Source organism: Lathamus discolor, chromosome 1, assembly GCF_037157495.1.
Source record: "Lathamus discolor isolate bLatDis1 chromosome 1, bLatDis1.hap1, whole genome shotgun sequence".
Classification (NCBI taxonomy): domain Eukaryota; kingdom Metazoa; phylum Chordata; class Aves; order Psittaciformes; family Psittacidae; genus Lathamus; species Lathamus discolor.
This window is the reverse complement of record NC_088884.1, coordinates 147,201,504-147,218,820: the sequence shown is the minus strand read 5'-3', so window position 1 is coordinate 147,218,820 and position 17,317 is coordinate 147,201,504. Positions and strand designations below refer to the sequence as shown.

Here is a 17,317-nt window from a genome sequence, read left to right as displayed (position 1 = left end):
TTTGCCTAGGTGTAAAGTATATTTATTATAAACTGTAAATTTATTATAAATTCTACTGATTTGTTCAATATAAACATCAGACTCAGAAACATATTCTCCTAAACTCCTGATGTGCTTATGAACATGTGCATTTGCCATCCCACCAGTCCTCAGAAATCAGTTTCATTCTAAGCAAGACTTCAGACATTTGCCATCTGACTTCTCCATCCTTGAGCTCTCCCAAAAGCTCTCCCATGCACACCATCATGTCCTGGAAATTTATTCACTCTGTCAGATTGTTCCAAAACTTCTGCTACAGTCACTTCTATTTTAGACAAGTCCTCTGACAAACGCATCTTACAGATCCATCACATCCATGCACTTCTTCACTTATACCAATTACATTTTCAGGCACTTAAAACTGCCACTAGGAGACTGCTTTTCAGCCTACTACATCTTTCAGATATCCTTTAAAATAGCCATAAACTACACACACACACACAACACTCTTTCATCCAATACATAAAATTTATTATCTAATGACAAGGATTAGTACTTGAAAACACATCATGAATAAGGTAGAACTAAAATACAGAAATACCAATCTATGAAAACAGCACCATTTTGACACGACCATGTATTAAGCTAAGTAGTTTTCTTTCCCAGGTTTCTCAAAGATTGTTCATCTAAGCCACAGAGACTTCAGGCATAGGGCAGGCTTTTTTTGGTCTCAAAGCTCTGATTTTGCGTCAATCTTTCTCAATTTCACACACACAGAATGAAGAGAGCTGAACAAATTATTTGAAAATCTTTCCATTTTCAGTCTGACAGAAAGAAGTTTGAAAATTCTTTGAAAAAGTACAGATTAAAACATTCAACCAAGGTAACAGTTCTGATGCTAAAAGAGAGATCCCATTCCTTCTCTCTTTCCCTTACAGTCATACCATGTATTTCTGCAGCTCATCTCTAGTCATCCCTAGTGCCCACTGCTCTGCAAGCAACGAATGTTAAACTACACATTTACCCAAGGCATCTTTCAAGAGGTCAATTTGTGTCAACTGTAAGAGTGTGCTACACAGTCAGCTAATCCCAGGTGAAGGCTGCTCACAAGAATGGTAGAAAGGATGAGAAAAAAATACTTAAAAGTATACTGAGAATTTGTTGTATGTGCCTATAATGACTGTAACATCCCCTAGAGTGTCAACTAAGAAAACGTACTCTTGTGAAAATACAGAGCCAGTCAAATACATTAAGCTACCTTACAGGAAGGAAAGGAGGAAAACTGCCCCTTGGCTGCAGCTGTGATAACCTAGATGACCAAACAAATGAAACAGAGTGTTTTTAAAAAACAGATGTACAAGTCCAGGAAGCCCAGGTACTCTTTAGAAATCTACATGTATTTCAAGGAAACTTTGCACCAAGGAAAGCCCAACATTAACAGAAACAGAATACATATTTGCAAGACTTCAAGTTTGGTAAGCATAATAGTAATAATCTCAAACTTGGCATGCCTGCAAACCTAGTAAAATTTAATCAAAGCATTAAAATCACACATCCTTAAATCTCTGAAAATACTTCCACTTTACTCAAAAAGGTTTTAACCTATACAGTAAGTATTATTATAGAAATGGTAGGTACAGGATTCATTCTGCAAATCAAATCTGTTGAGAGCGAAGTACATCTTTATTTCAACACCCTACTGGTTTCAGAAATGTCAGCAGGAAGAAAAATAATAACATATAAAGAAATTCAGGCAGGTATAAAACCCCTTACTAATAGTGAATGCAAACTGAACATAAAGCATAACAGCAACGGCAAGAAAAAACACAGACCAATTTCAGACTTACGGATACAATAAGAAGAAAAATATGAGGTTCACAAAACATCCAAGTCGACAGAAGCAAGCACACACGCTACCATCTTTAGCAGCACAGAAATAATTTGTATTTTAGTTATAACTGACTTTATCTTAACATTTATTGATTTTATCTGTATTTTTCTAGGAAAAAAGAGCTACTCAAAACAGAGCAGAAACTACTTCAAAAGCAGCTATAACTGACAGAACTAAATTCAAACTAAATAAAAATTACAGTTCTATAAAAAAAATATTTTTCTGGCATTGCCTATAAAATAATAGGCCTAAAGTAGAAGCCTTTGAATATCTGTGCACCAGGTAAATTTCTCTCTGGAGTGTGATGTACGAATTATAGTCAGCCTGATTTAGTATTTTCACTGCAGAGGCTGTTAGTTGCTCAACCATAAAGGTTTAGTACAATAAATGGTAGATTTTACAACACTCCATATAACCTAAGACATTTCATCACACTTAAAAATGTTGTAAGTACAATCTTTAAAAAAAATGCAGTTTAAAACTTGCTATTAATAAATTTAGTCTATACATTATTTGAAGTGTTAAGGGGTGTGGCATAAGATGACAAAATACAATGAAGCATTCACCTCAAAGTAAACGTTTTATAGTCACTTGCACAATTTCTGTGCATTAATGTACAGTGAACTAATGGACAGCTATGTATCACTTAGGCACAGCAAATTATTTGTGATCAGTAATAATTCTAAGTTACTAGTTTAAGACTATAACTTTTCCTAAGAAGCAAGTAATTCTGAAAATAGACAAGCTTTTCCATCATTAAGAAATTTAAAGGGAAAACCATAAAGAGCAGCAGATCTCCACTCATCCCCATCCTGTTCAACTCTTCTTTAACAAGTGACTTTGCAACCTAAGTTACACACTTCGAGGATCCACAAAGGGGTTTCTGTAGCCCCATGTCACTGTTGCTCCATATGTCTTACAAGCTTCAGAGCAGATTTCCACCACACCCCACAACCCCTCTTTTAAATAAGCAACAATACCTGCTTGGAATAAATTCATTTTGCTTGCCCAACCTTTACATAACTACAAATAAAATATGGAACAACCGCATGCAAACATACAGCCACAGGAATTAAAAGACTTTTAAGAAAAGGCAGCTAAAAAGTAGTTTCTAGAAAGCATAATTAACATCTCAAGCCACCTTAAAGTAACACAAACAAGCAACAAACTCTCCTTTAATCAAGCAGAATGGTTTTATAGACCAAGAGGTAAAAACAATGTACCTCAGAAAAAAAAAAAAAAATAAAAAAATTCCACACACACACACACCCCCCCCGCCAAGAAGAACTCCAACCAAACCAAACCAACAAGCCAAATACCATCCCAGGTTTTCACCCATTCCAAGAACATTGCTGAAATGTTCCTTTGTTGAATAGTCTTTATTAAGCGACCCTTTATTAATAGTGATCCTTTGTTGGATCTGAAAGCCCTGTTTCCATTTTGCTTCATAAAGTGGCAGAAGAATTTGGCAAAACTCTGCAAAGAAACTCAACTCTGGCTCTTAATTTATTGGCAAGACCTTTAGATATTGATGCCCAGTTTCTAGCATGCAAAACTTAACTATTCAGTCCAACTCAAAGTTTGTCCTTTGTACTACAACGAGTTTTAGCAACACATACTAAAGGTGATGTAATCATTCCTTTCTTTTTGATACATCAGGAAGAAAAATAATCAAGGCTTGATTCTTTTTTATTATTAAAGTGAAAAGCACTAAGTGAAAAAAGGTTTTATTCACTAAAACAGTTTTGGCTTCACTAAGACAGCAGTCAACTAGACAGGAATTTAGAATGCATATGCAAGCTCACAAATTAATCCTTTCATAGGATACTACTAAAATACACCTCCATTAACACTATTACAAAATAGTCGAAATGGCCACCAAGAAGGCTGTACAAAGCCTGAGAGACAGAGTAACTTTTAGCTGAATTCTGAAGGAAGTTCCAGAACACATTTTAAGAAACTCAAATAGAGATCCAGGAAAAAGAAAATAAATCAAATCATTACATGATGATCACTGTATATTCTAGGACTGGGAAAGCATCCACCAACAAAAATTGGATTAAAATCACCATCTGTACAACCAAGAAAAATGCTTCCTGCTGAAAGCTGTGAACATGCAAAAAGGAACACATTTTTTAAAGTTTATCTTGTAGAAGCTGTGATTTAACAAGGATATAAAATCAATATTTCTCAACAGTTAGTATTTTGCCTTCTAGTGAGTTACTGGTGTCAAAGGGAAAGAAACATAAATAATAGACTACACAGAACATGAACAGGACTTGCATAAAAGTAACCCTAAAATGAAAACACTCCACAAGCTACATATAAAGAATTACAAATCTTTCCTGAGCCTCTAACAAAAGGAGACAGTATTTTCCAATTTAGTAAAAGCATTATAATTGAGGAAGCTTGGCAATGAAACATTTGCAAAGTAGTCTGCAACAGATAAAAGATTTCCTGTACTACTTAATTTTTATGCATCTTAAACAGTATTAAGACTGTAAACTAAAACATTCAGATATAGTAAAATTACATAACTAAAACTGTGTCTATTTAAACAGCTCCATTTGTAACTGGGAGTGTCCTAACTTTGTATCATGTAATGATGGACCTTTTTTTTTATTCCTACACGATCCCTGAACATTCAAGCATCTAATTTCTTCTAACACTAACACTGAGGTGCTGTTTTTAAAGCTAACCAAAAGGACTGTAATATTACATTCTACGAAGCTTCATTCAAGCTCTCTCTCCCTTAAATCTATGTAAGTTGGATACAGTACTCCAGGCGGGGTCTCATGAGAGGAGAGTAGAGGGGGAGAATATCCTCCCTCAACCTTATCACACTCCTTTTGATGCAGCCCAGCATACTGCTGGCTTTCCAGGCTGCGAGCACCCACTGCTGGCTAGCTGGTCTCACTGAAAGGGTTGTGGTCAACATCTGTTCAGTTTCTCATCAACCAACACCCCAAATCTTTCCCCTCAGGGCTGCTCTGGATCACTTCTCTGCCTAACCTGTATTTGTGCTTGGGATTGCCCCACCCCAAGTGTTAAGACTTTGCACTTTGCTTTTTTGAACTTCATGAGGTTGCGTTGACCTACCTTTCAGGTGTGTCAAGGTCACTGTGGATGACATCCCTTCCCTCCTGCATGTTGATAACACCACACAGCTTGGTATCATTGGAAAACTTGCTGAGGGTGCAATCCCACTTGTCCATGTTGCCAACAAAGATGTTAAGCAGCACCAGTCCCAGTATCAAACTCTGAGGAACACCACTCATCGCCAGTGTCCACCTGATATCAAACTGTTGACCACAACTCTTTGAGTGAGACCTGCAGCCAATTCCTTATCTCCTGAGGTCCATCCATCAAATCCATGTCTCTTCAGTGTAGAAACAAGGATATCATGTGGGACAGTGTCAAAGGCTTTGCACAAGCCTGGACAGGTGATGTCAATGGCTCTTCCCTCAATCACCAATGCTGCAGCCCCATCATAGAAGGTTATCGAATTTGTCAGGCACGATTTGCCCTTGTGGAGCTATGTTGTCTGCACCCCATCACCCCCTCACGTGCCTCAGCATAGTTTCCAGGAGGATTTGTTACATTATCTCACCTGGCACCACAGTAAGATTGACTGGCATATAGCTCCCTGGGTCTTCCTTCATTCCCTTTTTAAAAATTGTCATTATGTTTCTCCATTTCCAGTCAGTGGGAACTTCACGGACTGCCATGACTGCTTAGATACGACGGATAATGGCTTAGCCACTTCATCCGCCAGTTCCCTCAGAATCTGTGGATGCATCTCATCAGGTCCTTGTGCACCCTTCAGGTTCCTTAGATAGTCCTGAACCTGATCTTCTCCCACAACAGGAGGTTCTTCACTCTCCTAGTCCCTGCCTTTGCCTTCTGCAACTTGGGCAGTGTGACTGGAGCACTTGCCATTGAAGACTGAGGCAAAAGTTGTCAAATAGCTCAGTCTTTTCCACATCCTAGGTAATCAGCTCTCACATTTCCTTCCACAGAAGGCCCACATTTTCCTTAACCTTCCTTTTATCACCAATGTATCAGTAGAACCTTTTCTTGTTGCCCTTGAGTCTCTGGTCAGATTTAATTCTATCAGGGCTTTAGTTTTTCTAACCCTCTCCCTGACTGCTCCGACAATTTCTCTGTATTCCTTCTAGGCTACCTATCCTTGGTTCCACCCTCTTGTCCTGGGTTCAGCAGTAGCTAGTAGCTAGTGCAGTGCTTTTTAGTAGCTTCTTAGTAGCTAGTGCAGTGCTATGTTTTCATTTTTTTGGCCTGGGAAGAGAGCTGATAACACCGATGTTCTCAGTTGCTGCTCAAATGTTTGGTCTGGCCAAGGACTTTCTGAGCTTCATGCTCTACCAGGGAGGAGGGGAAGCTGGGCGGAAGCAGAGACAGGACACCTGACCCAAACTAACCAAAGAGGTATTCCATACCACAGCACGTCATGCCCAGGATGTAACTGGGAGTGACCCAGAAGGGCTAGCACTGCAGGGTTGGAGGAGGTATCGGTCGGTGCTTGGCTGGGGGGAGTGGGGTGAGTTACTGGTCGGCTGGTGTTGAGGTGTTGTATTCTCTTCCCTTGTTATTTCCTTTAGCATTATTATTACTGGTGGTAGCATTAGTGATTTGTGTTATACCTTAGTTACTAAACTGTTGTTATCTCAACCCATGGGAGTTGCATTTTTTTCGATTCTCCTCTCCGTCTCTCCAGGAGCAGGGGGAGGGCAAGAAGGGGGGGAGTAAGTGAACAAGCTGTGTGGATCAGTTTAAACCACGACACCTCTGTAGGCTTTCTTCTTCTGAGTTTGTCCAGGAGCTTATCTACCATATGTACACTGTTTAGGCTTCTCACTGTCTCACAGTTAAGTAAAATTTTACCCCACCCCTCCATACATACATGAAAGAGAGTAACTTGCTTCACAGAACATTCTGCACACATACATGCCTAGCCAGACTCTCCTAACAAGCTGTTACAGCCAATGCATTCTATTTGTCATATCACAGTAGTATTAATTATAGCACAGGCCATCACACCCAGTCTCACATTTATTTACATTTCCTGTCAGGTATATGTGCTCTCTAGAAAGTGCTTTGTCTAGACATGTTAGCAAGCTCTTCCTGGTAGCTGCTGGCACATGAAGATTTTTCACAAAAATTTAAATCTTAATCCTATAGATGTAAACTGGTTTTGGGTAGTTTAGCTCCCTGAACTGACGAGGCATGGAGCCAGAAAAATGCTAGTACAGCAGCAACAGAGGCGGGGGAGGGGGAACCCACCCACACTGTGAGAAACTGGGAGGTGAAGGTACAAACACACCAGTTTATACCTCCAATTCAGGTTAAAGTTCTACAGGTAGCTGGATGCAGATGTAACATTCACTCAGAGGAAGAGATCTCCTCTCCCCTGCCCTTGCTTCTCATCATCCCTATGTCAGAAGCAGGAGAGGGTAGAAGGAGACCTCCCTTCTCCAGCATAGAGCTGTAAGGCCAGCTCACTGCAATCTACGGAAACCTTAACGAGCCTAAAAACACACAATTCTGAGAACTCGCTCTTCTCTCTTAGAGAAGAGATTCAGAGCAGCCCTGCAGAGAAGGACTTGGGGGTGTTGGCTGACAAGAAACTGAACATGAGCCGGCAGTGTGCACTTGCAGCCCAGAAAGCCAACCATATCCTGGGCTGCATCAAAAGGAGCGTGACCAGCAGGTCGAAGGAGGTGATCCTGCCCCTCTACTCTGCTCTGGTGAGACCCCACTTGGAGTACTGTGTGCAATTCTGGTGTCCTCAACACAAGGAAATGGAACTGTTGGAACAAGTCCAGAGGAAGGCCACAAGGATGATCAGGGACTGGAACACCTCCCGTATGAAGACAGGCTGAGGAAGTTGAGGCTGTTCAGCCTGGAGAAGAGAAGGCTGCATGGAGACCTCATAGGAGCCTTCCAGTATCTGAAGGGGGCCTACAAGAATGCTGGGGAGGGACTATTCATTAGGGACTGTCGTGACAGGACAAGGGGTAATGGGTTAAAACTTAAACAGGGGAAGTTAAGATTGGATATAAGGAAGAAGTTCTTTACTGTAAGGGTGGTGAGGCACTGGAATGGGTTGCCCCAGGAAGCTGTGAATGCTCCATCCCTGACAGTGTTCAAGGCCAGGTTGGACAGAGCTTTGGGCAACATGGTTTAGTGGGAGGTGTCTCTGCCAATGGCAGGGGGGTTGGAACTAGATGATCTTAAAGTCCTTTCCAACCCTAACTATTCTATGATTCTATGATTCTAACTGCTTTATGTTCCTGTTAACACCAGAGGCTGTTGCCCTAAAACAACAGTTCAAAGTATTGGAATCAGTTGTTTGAGATGTCTTACAGGATGCTTTTAGAAAACTGAGCATAACTTGCAAACTCTGCCTAATGCTAACTTTCTGACAGAAATAAGCCATTATGTTCACCTCCTCAGATGGAAATAGCACATTATGTGGGTAACAGAAGTTTTTCCAGATTGTGTTATGCCACTACCATTTCATTATATGATCCACCTCCTACTGACAGTCACTAATCCCACCTTTACTGATTTTGTGTGTAGTTGCTGAATTTCCAAGAATTCTTGCCGATAGCTCACTAAGCCAGTTACACTCTTCCTTCAGCTCCTGTTTTCATTCCCTCTTAAGTCCTTCTGACTTCTCATCTCCATGACCAACACATCCATTCAAAGAAACCCACGCTCCCATCTTAACTCCTCCCCAACTCCCAGTAGTAGTTTCTGAATTTTTATCTAGATCTCCTTGCCTTTCTTCATTCTCTGTCTAGACCCTTGCTTCCCTCTACCTCAAAGCATCTTTTTTTCCCCTAAACTGAAATGACCTAGCAGAGGACACAGACTGTACTCTTAGATAAAGCACCTGAAAACAGCACAACCCATAGCCACCTACAGATGCAATGCTGTAAACTTGCCTGGATAAATCCTAGAACACACCGCTCAATGCAGAGAATTGTGGAGTCAAGCTTCCTATTTCTTAAACATCTTTTATCAATCTGTATTTATCATGTTTGTTTGTTTGGGTGTCTGACCACCCCCACCCCCTCCCCCCCCCAAAAAAAGCAGCTCTTAGTTGGCTTTCCTTGCCAGAAAGGTCAAGTTACTACTTCAAAAGTGTACTCCGCAGCCCTGCCAAAACTGGCTGACTAGCTTGGATCACACATAGTACCAAAGCAACTACCTTTGGGACATAACAGCTCTGCTCTGCACTGCAGTGCACTGTCATCCCATTTACTCTAAAGCAGCTTGGAGATCTGTAGGACAGTACTGTACTGTACCATTGGACAAGCCCTGTGTCATTACAGAAGGAGGAGTCACAACACAGTAATGCACATAAGAAGTAATTAATGGATATGATCTGTCCCACTGTAGCACACTAAAGGCAACAAGACATTGCTGTGCTCACTGCTGAACAGCCAAATAGTGAAATCCAAAGGTAAAAAGAAAATTCTAACCTATTCACTGCGTTAAAGACTAAAGATAATCAATAAAATTAAGATTTTGCAAATCAGTATTTAAAATTCATTCCTTATCTCACTGCAAAAAGCAAAACTCACAAAAACACACATTAGTTCTCTTAAGCTCTGAAATTTAAAACCATTTATTATGACTAAGGAAATGATCAACTGTTTTTAATCTTCATGGATTAACTAACTACTGGTACAAAGAAAGTATTCAAACTGTATAGAGTCAAAAACCATAGAGACTATTATGGTGAAGATAGACTAAATAACGCAATAAAGAGAAATCCATGAACCTGCAACATATCTGGCCCATGCAAAGTACATATGGGAACCATTAAATTCTGAAAAATATAATCTTGCAGTTCCATACTTACTTTAAATCATGAAAATAAACTCTGAAACATAACAAGCTGCAAGCAAAGAGGAATGAGACACATTCATTCTTCATCACTGCAGCACAAATTCCAGCTCAATTTCTTTAAACTAACTTTTAGATTTGGCATACAGCAAAGGATGAATCTATTTCTGAATTTTATCAACAAGGTAAAAGACATACACAAATCTGATAGACTGAGTAAGTGTACTAAAATACAAACCTACCAGAAAAAGAAACATCGCTAATAACTTTTAGGAGTCAGATGCCACTGGTAAAAAGGCAAGTACAAGTACCTGTGAATTACTAAATGGTAGACAATTCTAAAGTTCTATCTCCGTATTACCATGTGTCCATAAGCAAAATTTATTTTGCATAGTCCATGTATCCACTGACCAAAGAAAATTAAAAGATGTAATGGGAACTATTAGCATTTCTGTCTTCAAACGAATATTATTCTTGCCCAAGCTATTAGTACTGGGCATTCATAACAGTCTAAGCTAGAATATTTGAACAAAAAGGCACCAGCTGCAAGAATACCTTCAAATTAATAATGGAAATGTACCTTAAAAGAAGATGCAAACTGCTGCAGTTACTATGCCTACTTCCTGTTTGTCAGCATTTTGGTAAAGGACACTTTTCCAAACACACAATAGAGAAAGGCTGGTATACGAAAAACAAAGGAAATTAAAACGGTTTAGCAAAGCATTAGATCACACCCCAGAAAAACACTATTATAAATCATAAATATAAATCACTACATAATAGTATTTTTCTACTTCAAGTTTTCTTCAAGTTTTAAAACTTGAAGACTTGAAGAGTTCTTTTTATATAAGGAAAAAAATTATGTAATAAAACAAAATACATGTAATTACAATGCAATCACAACGTAACCACAGACTGTGATACAAGTTACTTCTTGCAATACTAGTGATCTTTTGCTATGAAAGTTTCAGAATTTAGGAACTTGTGTTATAAATGGAAAGGCTGTGTAGATATCCAGAAGTCCAAAATGTATGCCCTTCACAGCATGCCTTTCAACTGCTCAAATCCCATGACATTTTAGGATGTTTCTCTACAGCAACCCAGTTAAGTACGTATTGGAACAGTTCTGAACACAAATCCTGGCTGATGGCCTAGAAATTCTAACACTTTTAAGTGCAAACACTTACATGTTCCTGTCAGGATATATAGGTAAGCAAAGTTGTTTGCAGACCAGTATGGATCCAAACTCAGAAGTACAATTCTTTACTGAATAAATATGCTTTTCCTCTGTTTAATTAGATTCCTTTTCCTATAGCATAGCCTATGTATAACAGGAAACAAAAATTCTCATCAAGTAACAAGGATTACAACTTCATGGGCTTGTCTTCAGTACGATTAGACATTCTCTTCCAAAGAACGAAATAATGGCTAATATCCAATAGGTTATGGCATCATCATTAGAGATTACCTCAAGAAACACAACAGCAATTAGTATCTTATCTCAGGCTGCTATTACAAGAGTATAGTGCATTCCTTACTTAAATGTGAATCATGGCAATTACTTCAGTTATCTACTGAAATACAGAGCATGTCAGACAAAGTACCGAGTTACATTCGTGCAGTTATCTTCACACCAAAAGCATCTCACCTGGCTAGTTAAACTACAAAGTTCAACGCCATCTATGCTGTTCACGTAGATACACCCTTCATTTGCATCCCAATCAGTTTTTATTATATATGGCTTGAAAAAGGCCTTTTGCTTAGCTATATGTATAATTGAATTCACCTTGTAATTTGACCAGACTCTCAGTAAAGCACCAGTTAATTCCACCTTGATTCTAAAGCAATTTCAATTTATAGTACTGTCAAAATCCTAAACATTACTTATTCTCCCATAGATGTCTCTCTATAATACTTTTCTTCCACTATTTGCTTTCCTTCCTCAATCATGAAACAAACTCACTCTGTCTCTTACCAAGTGGAATCAAGTTTAGATTTCTTTTTTCTTTTTTTTTTATCAATTATAACAGATTCTAAGCAGTACTGACCTAAATTACTAGGACAATAAAATGTTTTCTGGCAAACAAAGGCCAAGACATTTTATAAATGAAGTGACTTTGCCCAATTTATCAGTATCATTGTTAACCACTAACTACAATGGGTGCAAGAATGAAAGAACCTTGTCAGCATTCTAAGATGCTATTAATTTATCCTCATTTCCTCTACTTATTTCCTTCCTTTTTTGAGACTTTTGTCCTCAAGATAATTTAACTGGGAAAAAAAAAAAATTTAAATGCTAAATGCACCGTAGCTGATCTACTGAAAGTCCCAGAATTTGATCAGGGATAAGAATGGAATCAGGATTTCTAAAATTAATATAAACACTTAAGTCATTCCTAGCTTACTTGAAAACCAAGATGTTATGTAAAACTATATAGGCCCTCATATTTAAAACAGGTTTGCACAAAATAAGAGTCAACATAAAAAGAAGTTAATTAAAATGTAGCTGATCTACACGACAGCGATCTATTTTCAACTACTTATCTCTGCAGTGATCCACTAATCCAAAAAGCTATAATAGAACTCGTACTTATCTTAATAGAAGAATCCCACAAGAATCAAGAGTCAAGATAACTTAGGGCACTCTGACTCTAATCAGACGGCCTTTCACTATCCAAGTGCTGCAATTCTTATTTTTTTTGTATTTTTTTGGCAAAAGATTAGGTAACAATTAACCTATCCACTACTAATCAACATGTTAGTGAAATGGCACCTGGCAACACACCCCATAAATCACCTGAACTTTCTAACCAGGTTAACATGGATTCAGTAAAAACTCTCTCAGTAATATGGAAAGTCATGCCTGAAGAATCAACAAACTTGAAAGATCCTGAACAACAGTTACTGTGTTCACTCTCTTAGAATAAGCAGAAGCATTGGTTTAGTAGTCTTTGCCTTATATTTAAGAAAAATTTCAAAGCCTGTGTTCATATTAAATTGTATCAGCACAGTTACAATACTACAAGTAACAATGAAAATAATCACATTGGTTATTGCTATGTTTATTAAAAAGTTTAAAAGGGAGAAATAAATATTTTGGAAGTTATCATAAACTTCAAAGGCCAGTTAAAACTGAAAGCAACTAATTAGTGTATGCAGATACGCTCTAGATACACTCTAGATAATGAAGGACTATGAAAATCAAGATGAAAGATGAACCATTCTTCCAAATTCTTCTGTCACTGCAATTATGAACAAAGGCCCATACACGGCAAGGCCGCTGTGTTTGATATCTTTTTGTCATCAGAGCTGTAATTCCAAGTTTTCTGAACCAAAAGATCCCGAAGTCAAGTTCGGCATAACAACCATACTAACATTTACTGTTATCAAAATTATAATGGATAATACCATATTTTTCAGTTATTCAGCTGCAAAGCACTTGAGCCTAGCAAAGACTGAAAAACATCTGTTGACCAGTCATCAGCACCTACTTTTTGCTTTCTTTTCTATTTCACATATGAATATTTCTGGTCCCTTCTCACAGGTAACATAGAACCATCTTCTGAACCCTTGCAGTGTGCTAAGTGGGAACAACTACTTTAGCCTTAATCGCCTTCCTTTTTTTAGCCTTCCCTTTTCTCATATGTCCAGATTCATCCATCTGCCACTGACTGGGTCCACAAAGTCACTAAGACTTCCTGAAGGAAGCCCCTCCTTGGTGGTTCAATGCTGTCTTAAGTTCATAAAAGCAGCCGTCAGACTGTTGTTCTCATGACAGAACTATAGTCATACTGTGCTTATTGGTAGATCTTTCAAACCTGTAATTTCTAGTTAAGTAGATGCATATCTTAAACTAGACCACATAATTCAGTTTCTTTGCATCGATTTTCTTAAGTACAACTTGGCTACTCGAGTCTTTCCATGGTAGTACAAGCACTTTAAGACTCTAAAAGAACAGACAGGGTTCCACTTCCAGGACCATCCGCTAACGAAGTCCAGTACTGCTGATGTCAGGGGGGTTGGACATCTTTAAAGACGCCTTCCAGCCCAAACCACTCCATGATTCTATGAACAACTTCTTTGTTAGAGTGACCAGTTAATGTCTCCACAAGAAAAACAACTTGCAAATCATTTTTTTACATGTGCACACTCATGTCTAAGTAAATAGCAACATATTTCTTACTTTGGAATAAGTTGCATATCCTGTTTGAAACTTGTTATTCAAATGGATGAACTAGGATTGCCTCCACATAAAAAGAGCACACCTACTGCTACATGGAAGTAAACTGAGCTTTTTTCCAAAGAAACAAAACAAATCCCTTTGGCTGGTTTTATTGCGACGTGCAACAAACAAGTTGCTGTTTGCTACCGCGAAGCTTCAGGCCCACCTAGCCGACAACACACTGAGCAGCTCGTACTATTAGCGCTCAGTTGTCAGAACTACCTCAAAGCACGGCACTCCTAAGCCTCGTTTCTCCTGAGAAATTAAAAATAATTATAACAGTAATTTAGGGAAGTCTAAAACAACCAACACCCCCCAATAAACAAATAAAACAGTGGAATTAATTACTTTTAATAAAAAAAAAAAACCCTAAGCCTTCTAATCAGCCCGAACCCTTTAATGTAGAGCAACCCCAAGAGGGAAGAAGGAGCAAGGTGGAGGGATGCTGCTCCCGCCGAGCCGAACCCCCCGCCCCGCCGGTAAGCAACGGGATGCCCTCCCCAGATCACCATCCCGGGGAAGTAAGGGAAAACATTAAAAGTGTAGGGAAAAAAAAACCACCAAACACCACAGCCCCAAACCAAACACTTCTGGGGCTTTCCTCAGCAGCAGAGGGATCAATCGCGCTTCCACACCCCCTGGCTGACCCCATTTTACCTCAGGTCAGCACTCCCTCCCACCTCCCCACCCCATCCACGTCTGACCAAGGCCGCTCGCCCCCAACCCGGAGTCGGTACTCACAGGGTGACCGTCCGGTTCGGCAGGGTCTCGGGAGGCAGAACCTGAGCGAGCTCCAGGTTGCTGCAAACTACCTTCACCTCCACCGGGGCACCGGCCGCCGCCGCTTTGCCGGTGCTCTTAGGGCGACCATCGTACTTGCAACCCAGGGGCAGTGCGGCACTGCCACCGCCCCCCAGTGCCGTCAGGAGAAGGAGCGCGGGCAGGAGCTCGGCCGGGCGACGGCGGCGGCGGCGCGGCGAGCGACAGAGAACGCGGCGGCCCGGCGGCAGCATGGCGGGGCCGTGCAGGGCCCCGCTCCGCTCCTCCCGCGGGCGGCGGCGACGGACGGGGTCAGTCGGGCCGGGAGGGAGAGCGGCGAGTAGAGGCAAGAGCCGCGGTTCGCCCTGGCCTAGGTCCGTGGAGGCGGCACCGGGCGCAGCCGCGCCACTACCTCCATGTGGTGCCGCGGGGCCGGCGGGTTGCGGGCGGGAGCCGTGACCACCAAAGCCGCCCTCCTCTTTGTGTGGGACCGAGCGGGCTCCGTGCAGCTGCAGCAGCGCCGCCTTCCGCCGGTGCCGGAGCCCCGCGGCAGCCAGCACGCCCGGCGGGCCTCCGTCCTTCTGCGCAAGCGCCGCGCTGGCCGCCGCCGCTCGCGCGCTTCCGTGTCGGGGGTCGGGGGTTGCGTTATGGCTGCCCTGCGCCGTGCCCAAACGGAGGGCTGGAGGTTTTATGAGGAAACATGCGCCTTCCTGATGGGGAGCTCCTGGTTCGTTCCAGTCGCCGCGCTCTCCAATGGCTGTCGGCAGCGCCAGACGTGGTCCGGGTCCGCTCTGAGTCCCACCGCTCCCTGCAGTGGCGGCACTGCGAGCTGTCGAGGCCTTCCTGCCCCTGCCTCCTCCGGCGCGATCACCGTGCTCGAGCAGTTGCCTGTTCCCCTATTGCCGATGTCTTTGGGCCCTTCGGCTCTGTCCCGTCGCAGGAACAGGGTGGAGCAGTTTGGTTCTGCTTCCATGCCTTACCAATTGTGCCCAGTTCCAAACCCTTGGACTTAACTGGAGGAGCTCTTGCCATTCATGCTTTCATAGAGGAAGGATCATCCCGTGCTTAGGGGCTGAATGACTTTCAGTACTCCTGAACACCAAGTATCTTGTGCTTGTAAGACATTTGTCCTCAAATCATCCCTGTAAAATGAGGTAACCTGTTATTCTCACTTGGCAGTCAAAGAGCCAAAGGATGGAAAAATATCAAACTGAAATGGAAAAAAAAAGCCCACAAACAGAAAACCAACAAAAAAACACCCTTCCTACAATATGCCTTTTCATTTCACGCTTGGGGCTGCTTTTCTGGGTGTAGTTAGGTCATGTTCCCACATTTCTCTTCAGCCAGGTGTAAATGCCTTTTTGCCAATGACAGCTGGAATTCTCAATATGTTCTTTGCCCCCGGTAGGTGTGAGGATAATAACTGTTACCTGACTCGCAATCAGATTACAAGAACTGGCAGTACCTACTTTAAAATTTTAGGCAGGACTTTGCAGAACCCATAGGAAGTTCTGGTCCCTAACCAAGAGCTCACAATGCCGCATTTTTACAGAAGAGCACTGGCAAATAACATCCTGCAAAGTACCTGTTATTACACAGCAATGCAATTTTAGGCATTGGCAATAACAGCTGCCAAAATTAGTCTTACAAAGTCATTAACCTAAGGTGTCCTTGGATAATACTGAACATTCGGGTTGTGACCCAGTTTTAAATGTAACCTAATGAAAGATGCTGGCAAGGAACAGGAATTGTGGACTGGGGCAAGTGGAACAAGGTTAGAGTAATAACTTCACAGTTATCGGGGCATGTTGTAGATACCCTTTACCCACTATCATGTTTTCTCTCCTTGATTGTATGGCCTTTTACAAATGAGGATGGAACCTGTCCCACGTACTGAAATTGTTGATCAGAATGCAAAGAGGACACAGGTCCGTCAAGTCTAATATTAGGTTTGCATGCCACTGAGTCACTCAGCAGGACCAACCTGATCTGGGAGAGATGTAAGGCTGCTGGTACACTTGAGCTAAATCAGGTCAGGACACAAAATACAAAGTTGACAATTCCTTTGTACTCCTATGCTGCTGTTGTGCCAGCTGCAAAAGAGAGCTCTAGTTAGCATAAGTTCACCAGTTGATTCTTCCATGTGGGGATTTGTTTTAAGCAAATTCAAGCTGCGGAGTGCATTCGTACTGGATCAGTGCTTTGTAGCATGGAGCCCCATCATTTTTGATCTGGCACCAGGAGTTTTAAAGCTGGAATGACAATATCAGACCAGAGCCTAAGATACTTTTCCCCTCAGAATTAGTGCCAGGTTAAACAGTTTTTCCCTTTTGCTGCTTTCTTCTCATAACCTTCAGCTACATCAATAACATGACCCAATTCACTGCACAGCTTCCTAAAACTTTTTGTGCTGGGTTAGGGATCAACATGGAGACAGGGCATATAAGCTGCCTCTTCTGGCAGCAGAGCTGGCTTGTGCCAGTTTAAACCATTGATCCCACCAGAATTTTGGCTTGGCATCACCACAGCTTCAGCATAGCTAATCAAGATTGCACTTCAGTGCTACTGGTGGAAACATTCCCAAGTTTTTC

General features: G+C 41.3%; 1 protein-coding gene across 1 annotated transcript in view; it reads right to left on the bottom strand.

Annotated features, from left to right (window-relative positions):
• ADGRA3 (adhesion G protein-coupled receptor A3) overlaps positions 1-15,359 on the bottom strand; it is a 57,128-nt gene extending 41,769 nt beyond the window's left edge. The window contains exon 1 of the mRNA XM_065699742.1: positions 14,709-15,359. Coding sequence (XP_065555814.1) covers positions 14,709-14,980 — 272 coding nt within the window. The 5' untranslated portion in view covers positions 14,981-15,359. The remainder of the gene's footprint in view (positions 1-14,708) is intronic.
• Between the last annotated feature and the right edge of the window lie 1,958 nt (positions 15,360-17,317).